The sequence below is a fragment of the Rhinolophus sinicus genome, chromosome 14, assembly GCF_057876585.1.
Source record: "Rhinolophus sinicus isolate RSI-liver-muscle chromosome 14, RSI-T2T, whole genome shotgun sequence".
Lineage (NCBI taxonomy): Eukaryota > Metazoa > Chordata > Mammalia > Chiroptera > Rhinolophidae > Rhinolophus > Rhinolophus sinicus.
The window spans coordinates 187,354,043-187,372,120 of record NC_142514.1 but is presented as its reverse complement, the minus strand read 5'-3'; the positions used below and the strand labels follow the sequence as shown (position 1 = coordinate 187,372,120).

General features: G+C 61.7%; 1 protein-coding gene across 2 annotated transcripts; it reads left to right on the top strand.

The window, feature by feature from the left end:
* Positions 1 to 287: 287 nt before the first annotated feature.
* Positions 288 to 15,980, top strand: TSPAN32 (tetraspanin 32). Of its 2 annotated transcripts, XM_074336913.2 has the most exons (9): positions 288 to 410; positions 1,070 to 1,184; positions 1,940 to 2,037; positions 5,705 to 5,779; positions 11,217 to 11,318; positions 11,830 to 11,916; positions 13,674 to 13,757; positions 14,040 to 14,131; positions 14,654 to 15,980. In XM_074336913.2, exons 1-9 carry the CDS (start codon positions 345 to 347, stop codon positions 14,802 to 14,804), a joined length of 870 nt encoding a protein of 289 aa, XP_074193014.1. In that variant the 5' UTR covers positions 288 to 344; the 3' UTR covers positions 14,805 to 15,980. The 2 variants fall into 2 exon arrangements, with proteins under 2 accessions (XP_074193014.1, XP_074193015.1); XM_074336914.2 differs by lacking the exon at positions 13,674 to 13,757.
* The last annotated feature ends 2,098 nt before the right edge of the window (positions 15,981 to 18,078 follow it).

Below are 18,078 nucleotides of genomic sequence, written 5' to 3'. Positions count from 1 at the left end.
CCCCTCCCCTTCCTGTCTGCCCTTCTTCCGGGAGGGGTGGGGTCAGATCCCTTCTCAGGGTGTGTTAACAGACGCCTACCTCCTGGGCGGGCAGCTGTGGTCTGAGGCCCCCACCCCCCCAGCTGGGAACCATTGTAATAGAAAGGGAGGGGAGGAGAGAGAAGGGGAGGGGAGGGGAGGGCAGAGGAGGGCAGGGAAGGGGAGGGGAGGGGAGGGAAGGGAGGGGAGGGGAGGGGAGGGGAGAGGAGAGGAGAGGAGAGGAGAGGAGAGGAGAGGAGAGGAGAGGAGAGGAGAGGAGAGGAGAGGAGAGGAGAGGAGAGGAGAGGAGAGGAGAGGAGAGGACCATGGGCCCTTGGAATCGAGTCAGCGTGGCTAAATGCCAGATGCTGGTCACCAGCGTCTTTGTGTTGGTAAAACAGGCAGATGGGGTGGGGTGGCAGGGGGTGGCTGGGGGGTGGCGGGGGAGGGGGGTGGCGGAGGTAATGGTATGGTGGCCGTATTATTGGGCCTCCAACGTAGTGGTTCCCCCCACACCCACACACACCAGCCCTGCTGTCCCCATCCTGTCCCTGTGGACATGCAAGCCGGTCCTTGGTGGTGCAGTGACCATTTGGGCAGGACACCCCTGTAGGCAGTGTCCGTCCTCCCAGTGGGCAGCACAAGGCCTGAAGGAGGCCTGAGGGTGGCTGGTGAACGGGTAGGAGAGGGTGATGCCAGGGGTGGGGGCTGTCTCCCTACACTGGAGGGTTCGAGGGTGTGCTCACGTGGTGTGGGAGGGGGCTGCTAAGGGCTGGGGTGGGCCCACTCCCCACTCAGCAGACAGAGCGATCCGAGCTCCCGGGTCCTTGGAGAAACTGCACAGTCGTGTGTGTGTGGGGTGGTGGGGGGTGGGGGGATCGGGGCTGTGTGTTGGGGTGTCTGGGGCACGGGCCTCCCTGAGACCCCCAGGAAACACCTGGCAGCCCTGAAGCTGAGCCTGTCTCCTGGGAGAGCAGGAAGCTGGAGGGAGGCTGGTGGGGAGACCCTGCATGTTGGCCCTGCCCCACCCTCTGGCTCTGCCCCACCCCAGCTGCTGGGCCTCTTTGTGGCCAGCATGGCAGCTCTTACCTACTTCGGGGCCCATTTTGCTGTCATCGGCCACGCATCCCCAGAGGACACCCCCTACGAGGCCATGCACCACTGGCGTAAGTGAAGCCCCAGATAGCCACTGCCAGGGAGGGGATTTTGGGTGCCAAGGTGGCTGGGGAGGAGCCCTAGGCTGGGGCAGGCAAGAGCTCCAATGGACAGAGCCTGGGCCCCTGCCTGGTCTGCCGCCCCACCCTGGGAGCCTTGGGGACAGCATGTCTTGTCGGATCGAGGGCATCTGGACCCTGGCCTCTGTCCTGGAGAGTGTGCTCCCGCAGAGAGGGGCTTAGCCCGGGGTGTGGCCTTGAGCAGCTCGCAGGGACAGCGCTGTCTCTCCAGGCCTCAGGAGCGAGCATAGGAGGCCAAGGAGGGTGAATGTGGGGGAAACTGAGGCCCTCTGGGTCCCGTGGCAGACCCAGCCCAGGCCTTGTGCTCCCTCGTCCCCACTTTTGAAGCTTCCCTGTACCCCAGCCTCTCTAGAGCAGGAAGCCTGGGTCTGGAGTGATAAGATTATTGGCCCTACTCAGCCACCTGTCACTAGGGCAAGGGGGTTGGTTGCTTCAAAGATAGTCCCAGCGGGAGGGCTGGGCTGGAGGACCGGAAGCAGTGGGCAGGCTGGGTTCTGCTGGGCTCTGCTGAGCGTTGGCTGTGGGAAGAGACCACATCTCTGCCTGATGGGGAGGTGTGGTCTATTCGGAGCTCCCAGAAGTCTAGGACACACCCCCACTTCAGGTGGGCTTCAGACCCAGGCTCTGTGCACTGGGGACCCCCATCCTGGACACCCCTAACCTTCCTGCTCTCTCTCCCCACCTAGTCTTCTATGCAGGAATCAGCCTGGCCGGGCTCCTGACCCTGGGGGCTGTGCTGAGTGCCATAGCCACGGTGAGAGAGGCCAGTGGCCTCATGGCAGGGGTGAGTCCTCCATGCCCTTGGCTCCCCAACCCCAAGATGGCATCAAGAGTTGGCAGGGCTGTAAGCCCAGGGAGCCTGTTGCCCCCTACAGTGTCCTGACAGAAACAGTGGCCAGAGGGATGTGGGCCAGCCAGGATACCCCCACCTAGACCAGCTAGGACCCCTCCCCAGGCCAGCTGGGACCCCTTCACCTGGGCTCTACTTCACCCCATCATCCAGGGGGGCCGTGAAAAGCAGAGTCTGGCCTCCCAGGCCTGAGCCATTCCCAAAGGCCCAGGGAGGGTCTGGCTCTGTTACACTAGGGACCCCGGGAATGGGGTTTTGGGTGGATTTCATTTCCTGTTATAATGAGACCAGGGCAGGCAAGGAAATGCCCCTCTCTGGCCAATCACCTGTAGCTCTGGGTCTGTGCGCTGCCCCAGGTGGCCTGCAGCCCAGGCTCTTCCTGAGCTCCATACCTTACTTTGCAGAGGGGTCCCCCTGGCCCCCAAGGTCCCACAGGCCCCTGTATTTCACCCCACAGCAGTGGCCTCTTGTCTCCACACCTGCTCCTCCATGTGGGCCCACCTCCGTCCCCACTGGCCTGTCCTACACTCCACCTGCCATCCCCACCTTCCCCACTGGGCTCAAGCCCCTCCTCTCTCCCCTGACCTGAGGCCAGCAGCTCCTGTGTTCTCACCTGCACTCCCAGCCACTACCTGACACTTGTTCCCCACCCCTGTTGTCTCGAGCTTCCTACAGTGCTGGGTGCTTAGGACCTATGTAATCCAGCCGCCCTCCCTCCATTCCCGCCAGGAGGCCCAGCCTTCCCGCCTCCAGCCCTCTGCTCCTGCAGACCCCACCCCTGCCCCGTGAGTGGCTTGAGACCCCTGGAAGCTTGTGCTGGGGCTGTGCTTCCCCGGGTGGCCTGTGAGCCCCCTGAGGGCAGCCTTCTTGGTCCCCAGGATTGGCAGGGTTCTCGGTCCAGCTAGTCAGCGAATGTTTATTGAGTGAGTCCTGGTTGTTAAATCTCCACGGGCAGGGACAGAGTCACCTCCTGGAGCTGCGGCCCCAGGCTCAGGGGCAGAGTGAGCTCAGGCTGGCTGCTCTAACCAGGACCCCACAGGCAGGGCGGGGCAGGCGGTTGGCCGTTAGGACACCAGCCTGTGCGATCTGGCTGAGGCCAAGAGCCCACGGGGCCAAGTGCGGGTGGGAGGGAACCCCCAGGGGGAGCTGACTGGGCACTGAACTGTCCCCTCAAAGGAGAGCCCTAAGTCGTGTGGCCGGCCAAAGGGGCGCACTTGAGGACAGGCTGCAGGCACCACCAGGCCCAGGTCCCAGTGAGAGGCTGGTGGCGACGCTGCAGTGTTGGACACCAGGGGGCGCCATGGTGCTGGCTTAGGGCTGCAAATGCCTGAGGAGGCCTCTGCTTGTGGTGCCTGTTCCCAAAGTCCCTGGCCTGGTCTCTCAGGCACCAGGGCTGTCCCCAGCCCCCACCCAGCACCCCGAGCCCCACCCAGCTCTATACCCTGACCAGTGGCTAGGGGCTCAGGGAGCACCTGGGAGGCCAGGAGGGCTGTTATGGGGTCAGGCCGGGAGAAGCGCAGGCTACGCCCCAGTCTCTGCCCTCGGTCCCCCGCAGGGGCTGGGAGGCCTGGCTCTCAGATACCTGCTCACTGAGCTGCGTGCTTGTGTGTGTGTGTTGTAGCTGGCATGTCCACATGTGTGTCTGCACGTGTGAGCACACATGAAGGGCTGGGGAGCGGGGAGATCTTTCCCAACGTGATGAGGCCTGGCTGCGCCCCCTTCCTGCCCCCACCTCCTCCAGCCTCTCCCCAAACCGGCCTCTAGCACAGGAAATGAACGCGCTTGCTGGACTGAGAGTGCAGAGCTGGCAACCATGGCCGAAGGAAGCCATTTCGATTTATTAATGCAGTTTTATTTAGAACGAGGAGGAAGAAAATGGCCAAGGTTGGGCCTGGCCATAGCCAGCAGCCTGAGCACTGCAGAGGTCTTGGGGCTGACAGCCCATCCCTTGCCCACCACCCATCTGCAGGGTGGTGGGAGAGCTCGTGGGGGGGGGGGACAGGCTGCTGCTCCTTTCTGAGAGATGAAATGGTTTCTGGAAAGTGCTGGCCCCCAGAGCTGGCTCAGGGCCCCCAGCCTGGGAGGCAGCCGTGAGCGATGGCTTCCAGATGGGGAATGTGGCCCTCAGCCAGCCAGAGAGGAAGAGGCGGGAGAAGAGGGAGAGGGAAGAGGAGGAAGAGGGAGGAGGAGGGAGAGGGAGGAGGAGGGAGAGGGAGGAGGGAGAGAGAGGAGGAGGCACCTTTAAGGCCATCCTGAAACTGAGGGCTGCAGACTCCCCAGCAGGCGGGAGGGACACGGGAAGGCTGGAGGGCTGCCTGCATCAGAGCAGAGCGGGGACCCCCTGACCAGCACTGGAGTTTGGGGGCGGGTGGGGTGGCCCATTCTTTCCAGAGCCCCTCCCCCCAACGTGGACTATTTCTTCCTCCCTGCCCAGTCTGGCCACTGTCTGTGTGTCTGTCGGTGTCTGTAGGCATCTCTTTATCACATTGGTCGTCAACTTTCCTGGGTGTCACCCTGAGAGAGGCCCAGGTGGGAGAGCCCAGTCACCGCCTGCCCCAGGCTGCGTGTGGACAGTCCGGAAGGGGGAATGGCATGTTGGCCCAGCCGGCCACACTCACCTGGGGCAGCAGTGTCCTCACCAGACCAGCAGGGTGGAGGAGGTGGTGCAAACAGTGCGTCAGGCCTTCGGACACCTGGGTTGTGTGGCTCTTGGCCGGATTGACCGGCTAGAACCAGGGCAGCACACACGCGGGTTCTGAGTCTGCAGAGACCTCTGAAATGCCTGCAAAGAGCCATGGGGCACGTGTGCATTTGGTCCACTGCAAGGGGGACCTCTCCAGTTCAGAACCCTCACAGAGAGAAAGAAGGGCACAGTGGGGGAGCTGGGGATGGGAGGGTATTTCCCAGGGAATACCCATCTCCTCCGACACGGGGGTCCAGGAAGTGGTATGAGTGAGGGGACTGGGGTCACTGGGTCACAGGGGCAGAGCCTGGGCCCCAGGGGCTGAGGGTTGCAGCCCCAGAGGATTCCAGCTGTAGCAGATGGGGTTTGACCTGAAGGTATGTCTCAAAAACAAAACCAAGCCAGCCGTCCCTGCTGGGAGCCTGCATAAGTCCTGCCCTGTAGAAGGGCAGCCAGGGTCCCAGAGCCCTTCCTCCTCCTGGACCACCTAACAGGGAAGTTCGGCTCCCAAACCCCAATCTCAGGCCCAGAGAGGGCTCTGCCTGGCCCTTCCTGGGTTAGTGCCCCTCCTGAAAGCAGCCGCAGTGGGCAGGGGTCTCTATCATGCCATGGACTGCTTCCCTCCCTGGGGTGGGGTGGGGGGTGGCACTGCCATTGACAGACCCTCAGTAGCCAAAATCAGCAGTGGCAGATGAATTCCCGAAAAAGTCCAGAAGAAAGGATGGGAACCAGTGTGCCCACTGCCCAAGTTCTCCCCACGGCGCCATGTCTCAGCCTCAGGCAATGGGAGCTGGGCGCAGGCGGACTCCTTGGGTCTTGGCGAGCCCCGTGGGGGCAGCAGCCTACATGGCCCCAGCGCCGAGGGAGTCCACCAGGCCACACGCGTCCTGTGGAGTGACCGGGCCCTCCTCTGCCCAGGGCTTCCTCTGCTTTGCGTTGGTGTTCTGTGTCCTGACGCAGATGGCCTTCTGGAGGCTGCACAACCCTGCCCAGGTGAGTGCCCGTCCTGCCCATCACCCAGGGGAGGATCCCAGGAGGTGACGCGAAGTCGGTCCCGTGCTTCCACCCACTCACCAGTCAGTAGGGGAGCGGTGGGACAGGTGTACGGAGCAGGGGAGGGGACCACTGTGGGGACATTCTCTGCCCGCGGATGGGGTGGGGGCACAGGGACCAGAGGGCTGGTGCTCTCCTGGGAGGGGGGCAACAGATCTCTGGGGAAGGAGGTGGGACAGGGACAGGCCTCAGATCTCCCACTAAGACCCCTCAGGGCTGCCCCTCCTGGGCTGGGAGGGTGCTCCTGGGCGTTGGGGGAGGGGGACGAGGAGCGGGGGGAGGGCAGGCCCTGCCAGCTGAGGGGTTGGTTAGAGGCAGGGGTGTCACTGTTCCAGAAGATGCACTAAGGGGTCTGTACTCCTGATGGGGGCCCCACCAGGTAGGCAGAGAGGCCTTATATGTGGGGGTGGACAGAGTGGGCAGGATGTCCAGGCCTCATCCACCGGACCCCGACCTACCTGGAAACGGGGCTGCCAGGGGACATGCATGTGTGTGTGTGTGTGTGTGTGTGTGGAATCCTACTGGTTCCCTTTCCAATATGGGCTCTGTCCCAGGGACATTCATATTGGTGGGACTGAGGGGATGGTACCCACAGTAATGGTGGGGGTGGGTTTCCACAGGAGGGGTCCATTCATTCCTTCGTTGTCAGTCCGTCCATCCAGCCAATGTCCTCTGAGCACTTGCTGTCTCGGCAGGGCGTTCCAGGAGGCTCAGACTGTGAGAAGGCTCCTGTCCCAATTCTAAGGAGGGAGGGAGGTCCCGGCTCTGGGAAACGCAGTCACATAGGGCACAGCCCCCAGAAAGCATACGTGGTAGGTCAGGCTTCTCCTCTGGGCTGGTGGGGGGCAGCCATGGAGGCATCTCCAGGATGCAGGCTGTTCCCAAAGGGGCATCTTGCCCCACAGGGGAGCATGTCTGCTTCAAGCACTCAGCCAAGGTGTTGGCCTACTCCTGGCCACGGTGGGAAGCTCAACACCCCTGGCCTTGCGACTGTGCAGCTCCCTGGCTGAGAGGAGGCTGGTGGCAAGAGGGGCCCAGCTTCACCTATGGGAACCCAGCCCCGGGCAAGACCCCTGGGCAGCCTGAGGAACCGAGGGGCCAGGGGTGGGGCCTCAGAGAGAGACAGGAAAGCCCAGAGGCGCAGGCCTCGTCTACCCTGACGTCCTGTGACCCTGAGCTGTCCCTTCTCCCCCTGGGCTACAGTTTCCCCAGTGAGGACCGCCTGGGACACCGAGGCCAGTCCAACTAGAGTGGACTTTGTTTCTAGGCAAAACCCCATACAAACAGCAGGTCACATGCGATGACTTCTCCCCCTGTGTATCAGGAGTCCCAGTGGCTCCCCCCCTCCCCCATATTAGGGTATCGCACTGGCGCCCCCTAGAATGGAGAGGTTCACAGAGAGCAGTTGGGGCAGAAGACCCGGTTGGTTCTGGGGCTGAGTTCGTGCTGTGTGCTGTTAGGTGTGTGATCACCCTCTCTGGTCCTTGCTCGCATTACCTCAGAAATGGGCCTAGTTTCTCCCTCAAGTGCTCCTTGGAGTTGATGCGGCCGAGTCGCCCGGCCTTTGAGTGTGGTGGTCATCCCCTTGGTCTACCGATGGAGGGACCCAAGTTGGGGAGGGGGCACGAGGTCCCACTGGCAGAGCTGAGGCAGAAGGGGCCTGGCCCACCAGCCAGGGCTCTCTGCCCCGAGTAGATGCCTCTTTTACCTTCCCTACGCAAGGGTGGCCCCAAACTGCTTGCCTCCCTGGTATCATTCAGGGTCACCCACCTGTGACCAGCTTAGAAAACAGACATTTCCTCTGGGTCTTGGAGGGGCTCAGAGCCCCCAAAAGACAGCCCCAGCTCTCAGTGGGGCTGGCCAGCAGCCTTGCCTGGGCCAGCGTTTCAGCCTCATGTTTCCCAACCTCCTCCCTACCCCACCCCCAACAGCAGTCTGGGTCACAGCGTGGGTGGTCACAGTCAAGACAGCAGCCAGGGTGCCCTGGGGCCCCATCCAGCTCTCCTGGGACGGTCTGCCGCAGCCCATCCATCCTTTCTCCTCTGACACTGTGTGTTTACAGCTCCGAGCCCAGGATTTGAGGTGCTGCAGGGGGTGGGCCGCACAGGGGCCACAGGCCACAGTCCAGCAGGGGCCCCTGCTTGAGGAGTGGAGGGGGTGAAAGCTGATGGCTCCCAGCTGGGCCTCTTCTCTGTCCCAACCCTTGCCACCATCCCCCACAAAAATCGTCTTGGCCTGGTCCATACTCCAACTGGCCCTCAGGGGTCACTTCTTGGGGCCCTGCCTAACCCCAGGCCCTGGTCTGGTGAACACCATCTGCCTTCCAGGGCAGTCATGTTCGCGTCCAGGCCCACGTGGGCGTGAGGTGGCCTGAGTGAAGGACCCCTGGCTTCAAAGTCTGGGGTCAGCCTCCCGACCCAGCACCCTTGCTGCTCAGTTCACCTTCCTGGGCCTGTTTGCTTGTCTGTAAGAGTGTGGAGACCTGGCTAAGGGGGCTGCCGCACGGCGGGACCAGCCAGTGCATGCAGAGGGCTTAGTGGGACCCACAGGCCCCCTGCGCCCAGGTCAGCCCTCCATCTCATGGGACTGTGGAGGCTTGCACAAGGCAGTGTTTGGTCCTGTGCCCCTAGGCCAAGGGACGCAGCAAGCACCTTGGACTCAAGGCCAAGCCGGCCTCACAGATCCCACCCTGCTTCTTTGTTCCACAAGGTCCTGCAGGGGCCCAGTGAGCAGAGAAGCTATCTATTCCAGGGGGTCTAGAGCCTGGAACCCAGCTGTCCACCCCATCCCCCCATGCCTCCCTTGAGGGACCCCTCCCAAGGTATCCCAAAACACAGGGTCAGGACAGCTTGTCCTGGGCCACCCTACAGATGGGAAACCTGAGGACAGGGACCAGCCACGTATTCCTATAGCCCAGAAGCCAAGCTGTAGACCCTGGCAGGGCTGAGGGGGGTGAGGGGGTGCTGCCCTGCTGCCCCCACTGCTCACAGGGTTTCCCAGCTGCCACGTCTCTGGGACACTCTCTCCCTCAGGCCCTGGCAGGCGCCCCGAAGCTGGCAAGGTCCAGCGCTGTGGGGACCCGGTGGCCATGCGATGAATGCAGAGTGAAAGGGCTATTAATTACCCGACTGCCACAGTCTGAGAGCCATTGCCACAGCTCCCCTGTCCCCAGACGGGCCAGTCGGAAATGAATTGCCTGGCTCCACTTAATAATTCATGTGAGGATTAAGTACAGCAGTGGGAAGAGAACCGCTAAATGGCTGCTGACCTCACAGCTCCCAGCGGTTGGGGCCCCCCACCCTGCCTTAAGGCCACTCCCCTCCCCAATTGTCCCACCAGGCCACCATCAGAGCTGGCCCTCGGTTTCATGGGGCTGGTCTGCAGACCACCTGCAGCCTCTGCAAGCCACCCCTGGAGCCACCCAGGCAGGTTTAGCAGACAGTGGGGGTGGGGGCACGGCCTGGAGATTCGCCAAGCCCAGGCCGAGGGCCAGGGACGGGGTGTGGACTCCCCAAGAATCTGTACAGGAACCCCCAACCTGAGGGACCCCTCCTGGAGCTCTGGATAACCAGGCTTAAGGAGCAGGGCACCCTGGCTGGGAGCACCCAGGTGTCAGGGCCCAGCAGCCTCCAAGTCCACCTGGTGCACCCCCCGTTTTCTCATGGAGACACTGGCCTCTGATGCCCCCAGTGCCCCCTGGAACCTGGTGCTGGGGGCCAGATGGTGGGGCACCACTTAGACACTGGGGCTGTGGGGACAGGGAAGCCTGGCCTCCCACCTCCAGGCCCAGGGCCCTTGGGAGGGGGTGTGGCTTGGCAGTATCTGCTTCATGGCCCTCGCTCTTGGGGTCGTGGCGACAGATACTCACAGCTCAGCCCCAGCGAGTGAGTGTCATCCGTACTGCCAACCTTACAATAATGACAGCTTGCCCTGGATGTACCAGGGCCCTAGTCAGGGGAGCAGAGGAGTTGGGGGTGGCGGCATGGAGCCAGGAGGGTTCACGGCCACCTGCCCCTCTGACCCCAGGCTGGCTCTACTAGGCCCCCAGCGTCACCAGGACCTCCTCAAACAAGGACACAGTGGCCTGGCCATTCTTCACCTCCATTTCACTCAAGGAAACAAGCAGAGACAGGGCCCCTGGCCAGACCCTGCAGTGTGGTGCCTGCCCCCCACCCCCTCAACCCAGGTTGCTGCCGCCTCCCAGTGGATGGGAAGGACCCTGCTGGCTGAGTTTGGGGTGACTTGCAGAGCATGACTAAACAGGGAGATATAGTCCATACCAGGAGCGGTGTCTGGGATGGAAGTCCCTCCGGTTCCTATTGGTGCCCGGGGGCTTTGGAAAAGGCTGCTCAAAACAGCCCCCACTGTCTTCCTGCTGCCTGCCCCCAGGTCCTCCAGGCTGTGGGCAGGCAGCTCCACTTCCTTTCCGAAGGGCAGGTGTTAGTGGCCAGAGCAACAGTGGGTCCTCCATTCAACCCCAGCCCTTTGGGGCACCCCGAGCACCCATCAGCATTTCCCAGCTGTCAGCAGGGCCTGGGGGTGGGAAGGAAGGGCTCAGGGCCTCTGAGGTGGGAAAGGAGGCATCACAGGGCAGAAAGCTCAGAGGCCTCGCCTGTGTCATCAGACCAGTTCTCTGGAGCAGTCACAGAAGGCTTCCTAGAGGAGGCGACATTCCAGTTTGTCTTTGAAGGAATAACTTGGCAAGGGGTGGGCATTTTGGTTTGGGGGCAGCATGAGCAAAGGCACAGAGGGAGTGTTTAGATGGGCAGAGGCAAGGAGGTCTGGGTGACGGGGGCTGACTGAAGGCAGAGCCAAGCCAGGCCCCTGTAGCTCCATGCCTTCCTTCCCCATCATCTGCCCCCAGAGGCCTTGTCTGCCTGGAGCTGGCCCTGGGTGCCCATGGCTTCACTGGCCAGAAGCCTTGCCTGGAGCCCAGCAGATGGTCTGGGCAAACAGCTACAGTGCCACTAGGAAGCTGAGCTCCTGGAACAAGCCCTCTCCTGGCCTTCTCCACCCAGGCCTGGCTGTCAGCTTTCCTGCCCCACTGCCCGCCCATTTCCAGAGAAGAGAAGCAGGTGGACACTTCCCTCGGCCAGCCCTCCATGCTCCACAAGACCAGGGCTGGAGTCCTTGGCTTATCCCGCAGGAACCCCTGGGGAGCAGGAGTGGTATTAATAGCCACTCTCACGGAGGGGAGGGTCCATACAATTAAAATCTGGGGAACCACTGTGGCCCGCCACCTAGGGGCCCCGGGCTCTGCCCTCAGGGAGCTCCTCCTGGTGGAGGGAGGAGGAGGGGGCCATTGGACAGCCCTCAGCAGCATGGGCCAGGCCCGCCTTCGGAGGGGGCGGACCTTCTGGAGATGCTCTTGGTGTAGGTGGAGGACGCCATGTTGGACATCTACGACCTGGTGTATGACCAGGCGGTGAAGAACCCTTCCGGCACCCAGTGGCAGGAGCTGCTGGCCATCCAGGACACGGTGAGCATGCTGGGGGCAGCCTCCCCATCGCCGGGCGGCTCTGGGCCACTCAGACTCCCCATGTGGCCTGTGACCCAGAAAATGGGCACCGGGCGGCCCCCAGAGTCAGCCGTCTCACGCCAGGCACTGAGCAGGGCTTCCCAGGAAACAAGGCACTGATGCCCCTGGTGGGGCAGGTGGGGGGAGGACACCAACATCTCCTGTCCTTCTCCCTCTGCCCTGGACAGGGCTGGCTACCGAATTTGCGGAGCCCAGAGCAAAACGAAATGCCTGTTGTCCAAAAACGATTAAGCATTGCAGGGTGCTGACTTAACAGCATTAAGCAGGGCCCCCGTGAGGGCATCGTCGCAGCGCTCAAGGCCGGCCCTGGCACTGGCAGGTGTGCCAACCGCCAGGCGGGCAGGCAGGCAGGCAGGCAGGGAACCTCAGAGCCAGTTTCCCCATCCGTCCAACAGGCATCCTGGGGTTCTGAGAACAGCCTGCCCCCCCCCCCCCAATTCTGTTCTTGCAGTTCCTGTGCTGTGGGAAGAGCACCCCTTCCAGCCTCCTGGGCAGCTCCGAGGCTGACCTGTGTCTGGGAGAGGAGGCCACGAGACAGGTGAGGGGGAGGGGCCAGGACGCAGGGGCTCCAGGAAGGCTGCCTGTGATGGGAGGCTGCAGGGAGCCGTGGCTGTGCGGGTGAGCCTGCCCTGATCCGACACAGGCCCCATACTCCATTCACTCCTTCACTTCCGGCCTGGAGGCTCCCCAAGGCCAGGCTCAGGGCCAGGCACTGAGACCCCGCCCTCGGGAGCCTCTAGAAGCACAGGGGGTGGGTGAGAGACAAACAAACAGAGGTGATCAGTGGCCAGGGCCCACGAAGCAGGGGTCAGCTATGCGGGCTAAGGAGGGGACGTGGAGGGAGGCGGAAGTGGGGGAGGCAGGCGTCCCAAGGCTCCCAAGGAGCGGGAAGGGCATTCCACAGAGGGAGGTGGAGCCTGGAGGGTCAGCCTGGGCCAATGTGGCCACCAGGAGCTCCAGTGACAGTGAGACCAGAGGCAGGAAGCCCACTTTTCCCTAAGGCCCCAGAGAGGGACTTGGCACCTCCTCCCTCCCACTGACCTCCCCAACTCCCCTTCCCCGCTGTCCAGGAAACAAACCCACCCCTATCTCTTGGGCTTCTGGCCGCCCTCCAAGAAACAAACAGGAGGACGCAAATGGCGCAGGGCCCAGGGAGGGATGCAGGCAGCACAGCACCATCGGCCCCAGGGCAGCTGCGAGCTGGGGAGGCGAGGGCAGGGGAGGCCCAGTGTGCTGGGCCAGGGGCTACGAGCTGGGGTGGTGGCTTCATGCCACCCAGGGACAGGCCTCAGGTCCCCATGTGCAGAGTGGGGGTGAGGGCCTGCTCCCTTCATGCACCTTCTGGGTGCTGATTGTAAAGGCCTCCTTGGTGGGGCATGGGGCCTGCACAGGAGGGTGGGCACAGGCATTGGGCTGTCTGCAGAGTCACCAAAGGGAGGTTGGGGGCAGGCGGGCGGGGATGGTCTGCCCTGGGCTGCTTTCCAAGAGGAAATGGAACCACACTGGGTCTGTTTCCCCGCAGGGCACCCCGGCCAGACTGCAGGTCTGTGCCCAGGGCTCCTGGGGCTGCTTCCTAGCTGGAACAACAAAGCTGAGTGCCAAGTGTGAGCTGAGTGTGAGCAGGGCTGGACTCCGGCCTGGCTAGTGGTCCATGCACAGCAGGGAGGCCTGAGGGTCTAGACCCTGTCAAGTGAACTTGTGGACAGATGGACACACAGACAGGCTCCAAGCTAGCCTCCCCTTCCTCCCCATCCTGGCCTTCAGAGCTTCACCCCACAAGCCCCACACCTCCCCCAGATTTCCCCAAATGCCAACATCCTTCCTCCAAACCAATTGGCCCATCTGAGTGGTTCAGAGATGGGTCGTCACCCCCTTTTCCTGGAGAAAGAGCCTCTGTGGATGCCAAGTCCTAGGGATGGAGCCCGGACCCAGGGACCGCCTGGGCCCCCACGCCCCTCACCTGGCTGTTGGTCTGCCCTTCCTGTTAGCCAGGTGCTGTGCCTGGCCGTGGACGGGTGCTGGGGAGCCGCACACATAACCCAACATAGGCAGCTCAGGGATGCCCAGAGGAAGGTAGCTGCTGGTCCCTGGGTCAGCGTCTCCTTGGTCCCACAGCTGCTGGCTCCATCCTGCTGGTTTGCCAGGCCTCTCCCTGAGCTCTGGGTGGTCGTTCTGGGGTATGCTGCACCCCGACTTCCCACCACCCTAGCATTTGGCCTCAGTGGGCACTGCAGGTCCAAGCCTAGGCAGGGCGGAGCCGGCAGGGTGGGTGACATGCTACCACCCTCTGCCCAGGACTGTCTACAGGGCATCAGGAGCTTCCTGAGGACACACGGACACATCACCTCAACCCTGGCCAGTGTGGGCCTGGCCTCCATGGTACCCTCCTGCCCCCCCCTCACTGCCCTGTCCCCACCTCCTTGTCTCTCTGCTCACCTGTCCCCACCCCAGCTGGAAGGGCGGGGCTGGGCAGCCCTCGGTCAGATCTCTGCTCTGGCAACACCAGGGGTGACCCCAGTGAGGCAGCCCGGGTGGTGGTGGTGCCTGCCTCTCTCCCTTCCCTAGACCACTGGGAATCTGTGGAACCCAGTCACTTCCTGGGGAGGCCGTGAGCCCCTCCCCTTGGAGCTACGCGTACAGGTGCTACTGCCACCCTCCCAGGTGTACGCGATGCTGCTCAGCTCCTTCCTCGGGTTCGCCATCCGCTCCGGCCGCATCTTGGACCGCAAGGGCACATACACGCTAAGCCCACGGTAGGCCCCGCTTGCCCCCCGACCCGGGGGGAGGGCCCTGGACAAGGGCCCAGGGGGATACTTCAGAAGAGGCGCTTTGGGGGTGGCTGGCCACACTGAGGCAGGAGGCAGCTGCAAAGTGGCCAGACCCGCATGCCCTCCGCTCTACGGCCGGCATGGGAGCCCCTCTGCTCGCCCCTAGCCCACACCAAGACCTAACCTCACAAGTGCCATCTCCACCAACACCGAGAGATGGATGTTTCTGGGGCTCCCAAACTACAGCCCCAGGCCAGGACCTCTGATCTGGGGGAACCCCAGGGCTCCCCATGCACAGGAAGCATGGAGGACACAGGCCCAGCAGCCCCTCCTGCCACCCCCACACCCCCAGTGCTCACAGCTGTCCCTGCCTGCTGTTTCCTCCACTCGCCCCACCTGGTCACCCCACCTGGTCTTGCCTCCTGGCCATCTGGGTTCCCTCCCTGCCCAGGCATCCTACCTGGCCCCTCCACATTCTAGAACAGCCTCAGTCCATCTGCTCCTCAGAGCCCGTGGCCGCCAGCCCCAGGAACCCAGCGTCTTCAGGCGCTTCCAGGAGGAGCTCGCGCTTCACCACCTGTCAGAAGCAGGCGCTCTGCATGACCGTCTGGGCCCAAGGGGACGCGCGGACGGCCCTCGGCTGCTCCAGGACAACTGACGCTCTGGTTCAGCACCTGTCCTACCCCCTGTCCACCCACAGAGGCGAAGATGGCCCGGCCTCAGCCCCCATGTGATCCTTACGAGGCAGATGTGAGCTGTGCCCTCAGTGCAGTGAGATGGGGAGGGGGAGGCCCGGCCAGACAAGCGGGCTCCATGTCAGCAGATGGGGTCAAGGGTCATCCACACACTCAGGTGGAACAGGCTGGGAAGTGAGTCAGAACAGGAGAGCCAGATTGCAGGCCTGACAGGGTCGTGCTGGGAGGCAGCAGGTCAGACCCGGGGTGACCTGGATCCACTTCTAGGGCCCTTGTCCTTGCCAGCTGTAGCAGGGGCCCATTCTCTGCTCCTGAGACCACCCCTTTCCCTCTCACGTGGCCCAACCTGCAAGGCTGCAATGATGTGCTGAGTCCTTCTCATGCTGAGAATTTCTCTGGTTTCCCCTCTCTTGCTTGGAGAGCAGAGGCTGGAGAACATACTCTGTCCTCGAAGGTGCATGCAGCAACCTGAGCCCACACAGGTGACGTCCCTGTCTTAAGGGGAAATCGTATCACATCTCCAGTGACACCGTGTGCACAGGTTCCAAGGATTAAGGCAAACACGGAGAGGGGGGGTGCATGTTAGAAATTCTGCCTGCCCCAGCCACTCCACTGAACACCCAGACCACCTCTGATGAATTCTAACTGTCCCCGAGGGTTTGCCTCCTTTGCTCAAAATCCACAGTCCTGAGTCAAACACCTCTTTTGGTGCTGCCGCGGCCAAGGCCTAACAAGCTGATGAAGGAGAAGGGGATAGTGGGACCCTTGTAACTCCATAGAGGGGGCAGGGCTGCCCCACCAAGACCAACAAGGGGGAGGGCCTCCAAAATAAGAAGAGCCATTCTGTGATGAGCAGGCAAAAAAGGGACAGAGTGATAAACACCCACTACCGTCCACCCCTTGTGGTTCCAGTCACACACGCTTCCCACACTTGCAGCTCTAAAACCGAGAATGTCCCCATCTAACACAGAGCAAGGGGCACCCCTCTAGCTGAAGTCCTCGTCCCCAAAGGAAGATACCCCAGCGTCTCGTGGGTCCTGCATTCGGTGACAGTCCAGCTGCATTCCTCCTCTGCTTCTGTGCTTGTCATCTCATTATTCTACAACTCAGGAAATAAATTTTAAAGAAAGCACCAGCAATACGTCCTCGGCACAACAACGGTGGAAAGAGAGGAAAGAAAAGGAAATCTAGGTAAATTCTGTGAAAATGTATATGACAAGGAAAGAAGGGAGGGAGGAAGGGAAGGGAAGGAATGGAATGTTGCTGGAACGTGTAGATGGCTGCCCGGCCACTCGTCCCGAGCCCATGACTACGCAGTATTCACGGCTTGCCTCCCCCGACCCATTCCATGTTCTCCCAGCTGGTCTGGGTTCTTTTTTTGGTGGGGTGACCCCACTCTTGATTTTGGAGGGAGTTGAGAAATGAAGACCTTCATCCCTTGGAGCCTGGCCTTCCCCCCAATCTCCATGACCAGATGTGGCAGGATGAGGAAAGACCTCGGGGACCCCCAACCCACTCCCATCGTGTATTAGCTCTTGATGAGCCTCTCCCCAGCCATCACCATGGCCTCTTAACCCGGTGGCACAGGAGCCCCAGGTGGTCAGGTGGCACCCACCGCTTCCAACTCACAGACACCATTATTTTGTGCTCCGGTCAAAGCATTCCATTTTTGGTCACTAAAACCTCCGAACCAGGAGAGGAAGGACCAACAGGGCCAAGAGGCAACTTTTGTGATGGGCTCATTGGCTCTGATCACAGGAAGTGTGGCCCCTTCCTCTCCCCGTGCATTCTGATGTGGGGGAAATGGCACCATTCACTAGCCACTGGCACTATAGCCTGCAGGACACCCCTGCAGTCTCACAGCGTGCCCTCTAGCCGTGGTCCTAAACCATGCCCAGGAAGGCCAGTCTGCCATCCCAGAGGGCCAACTTCCTTTGGGGGATGGTAAACGGGAACCCTCATCAATGCCACGGGCATCTCCCCATCGTCTGATCCCTTTGGCTGTCAAGTCAGTGTCTTGGCCAGAAACAATGGGGAGCGAGGGGCCCCCCACATGCTTCCACTGGCTGTTGGTCTGCCCTTCCTATTAGCCAGGTGCTGTGCCTGGCCGTGGACGGGTGCTGGGGAGCCGCACACATAACCCAACATAGGCAGCTCAGGGATGCCCAGAGGAAGGTAGCTGCTGGTCCCTGGGTCAGCGTCTCCTTGGTCCCACAGCTGCTGGCTCCATCCTGCTGGTTTGCCAGGCCTCTCCCTGAGCTCTGGGTGGTCGTTCTGGGGTATGCTGCACCCCGACTTCCCACCACCCTAGCATTTGGCCTCAGTGGGCATCTGAGGAAAGGGCTGCCATTACAGAAGTATTACAGGCAGGGAGCAAACCCAAATCCGGAATAAGGGGCGGGGCCTCTCCAGGCAGGAAGTGGGCTCTGCCATAGTGTTGTGTCAACATGACTGGACACGGGGTGCCCAGAGGGAATGTTATTTCTGGGAGTGCCCAGGGTGGGTGGAGGGGTGTCTCCAGCTGAGAGTAGCATTTGAACGGGTGGGTTCAGTGAGGCAGTGGCCCACCCAATGGGGGTGCTTATCCAGCCCACTGAGGCCTCAGTAGAACCAAAGGTGGCGGAAGGGGGGATTCTCCCCTTTTTCCTGCCTCACCCTGTGAGCTGGGACCTCTCCTCTCATCTCCAGCCTTCGGTCTGGGATTTACACCATCAGATCCCTGCTCTTGACCCCCGGACTGAAACTAAACACCCCACTGTCCTGGGTGTCCTTGCAGATGGCAGGTCGTGGGAACTCCCAGACTCCATAATCACATGAGGCATTTCCTATGGTAATTCTCCTTATGATGGATAGACAGATACATGATACATAGATAAATACATGATAGGTAAATACATGATGGATACATGATAGATACATGATAGATACATACATAGACATATAGATACATAGATATATGATAGATGCATGGATAGATACATACATGGCCCACGGGTGTCTCCTCTTCCTACGCCATGTCTGCTTTGCACAGGAGGCACTGGGCATCCCCGGGGGCGGTGGGGGGAGAGGCAGCCTGTCTGCCATGGAGTTCCAAGCACTTTACCAGAGTCCAGGAACCCAATGTCACTGGGCAGTAGAGAGCTGCTGGGCCTGCCCCACCACATGTCCCAACAGGTAAACAACATGCAATTCAGGACGGGCAGTTCTGGTCACCCCAGTAGACATGGGTCAGTTCCT

What these genes read in the sequence shown, in the direction of transcription:
- TSPAN32 (XM_074336913.2), top strand. Translation starts at nt 345, where the DNA reads ATGGGCCCTTGGAATCGAGTCAGCGTGGCTAAATGCCAGATGCTGGTC. An exon ending in TCACCAGCGTCTTTGTGTTG is followed by an intron (nt 411 to 1,069) that starts GTAAAACAGGCA and finishes GCCCCACCCCAG; the next exon opens with CTGCTGGGCCTCTTTGTGGC. An exon ending in GTGTGGGCCTGGCCTCCATG is followed by an intron (nt 13,758 to 14,039) that starts GTACCCTCCTGC and finishes CCACCCTCCCAG; the next exon opens with GTGTACGCGATGCTGCTCAG.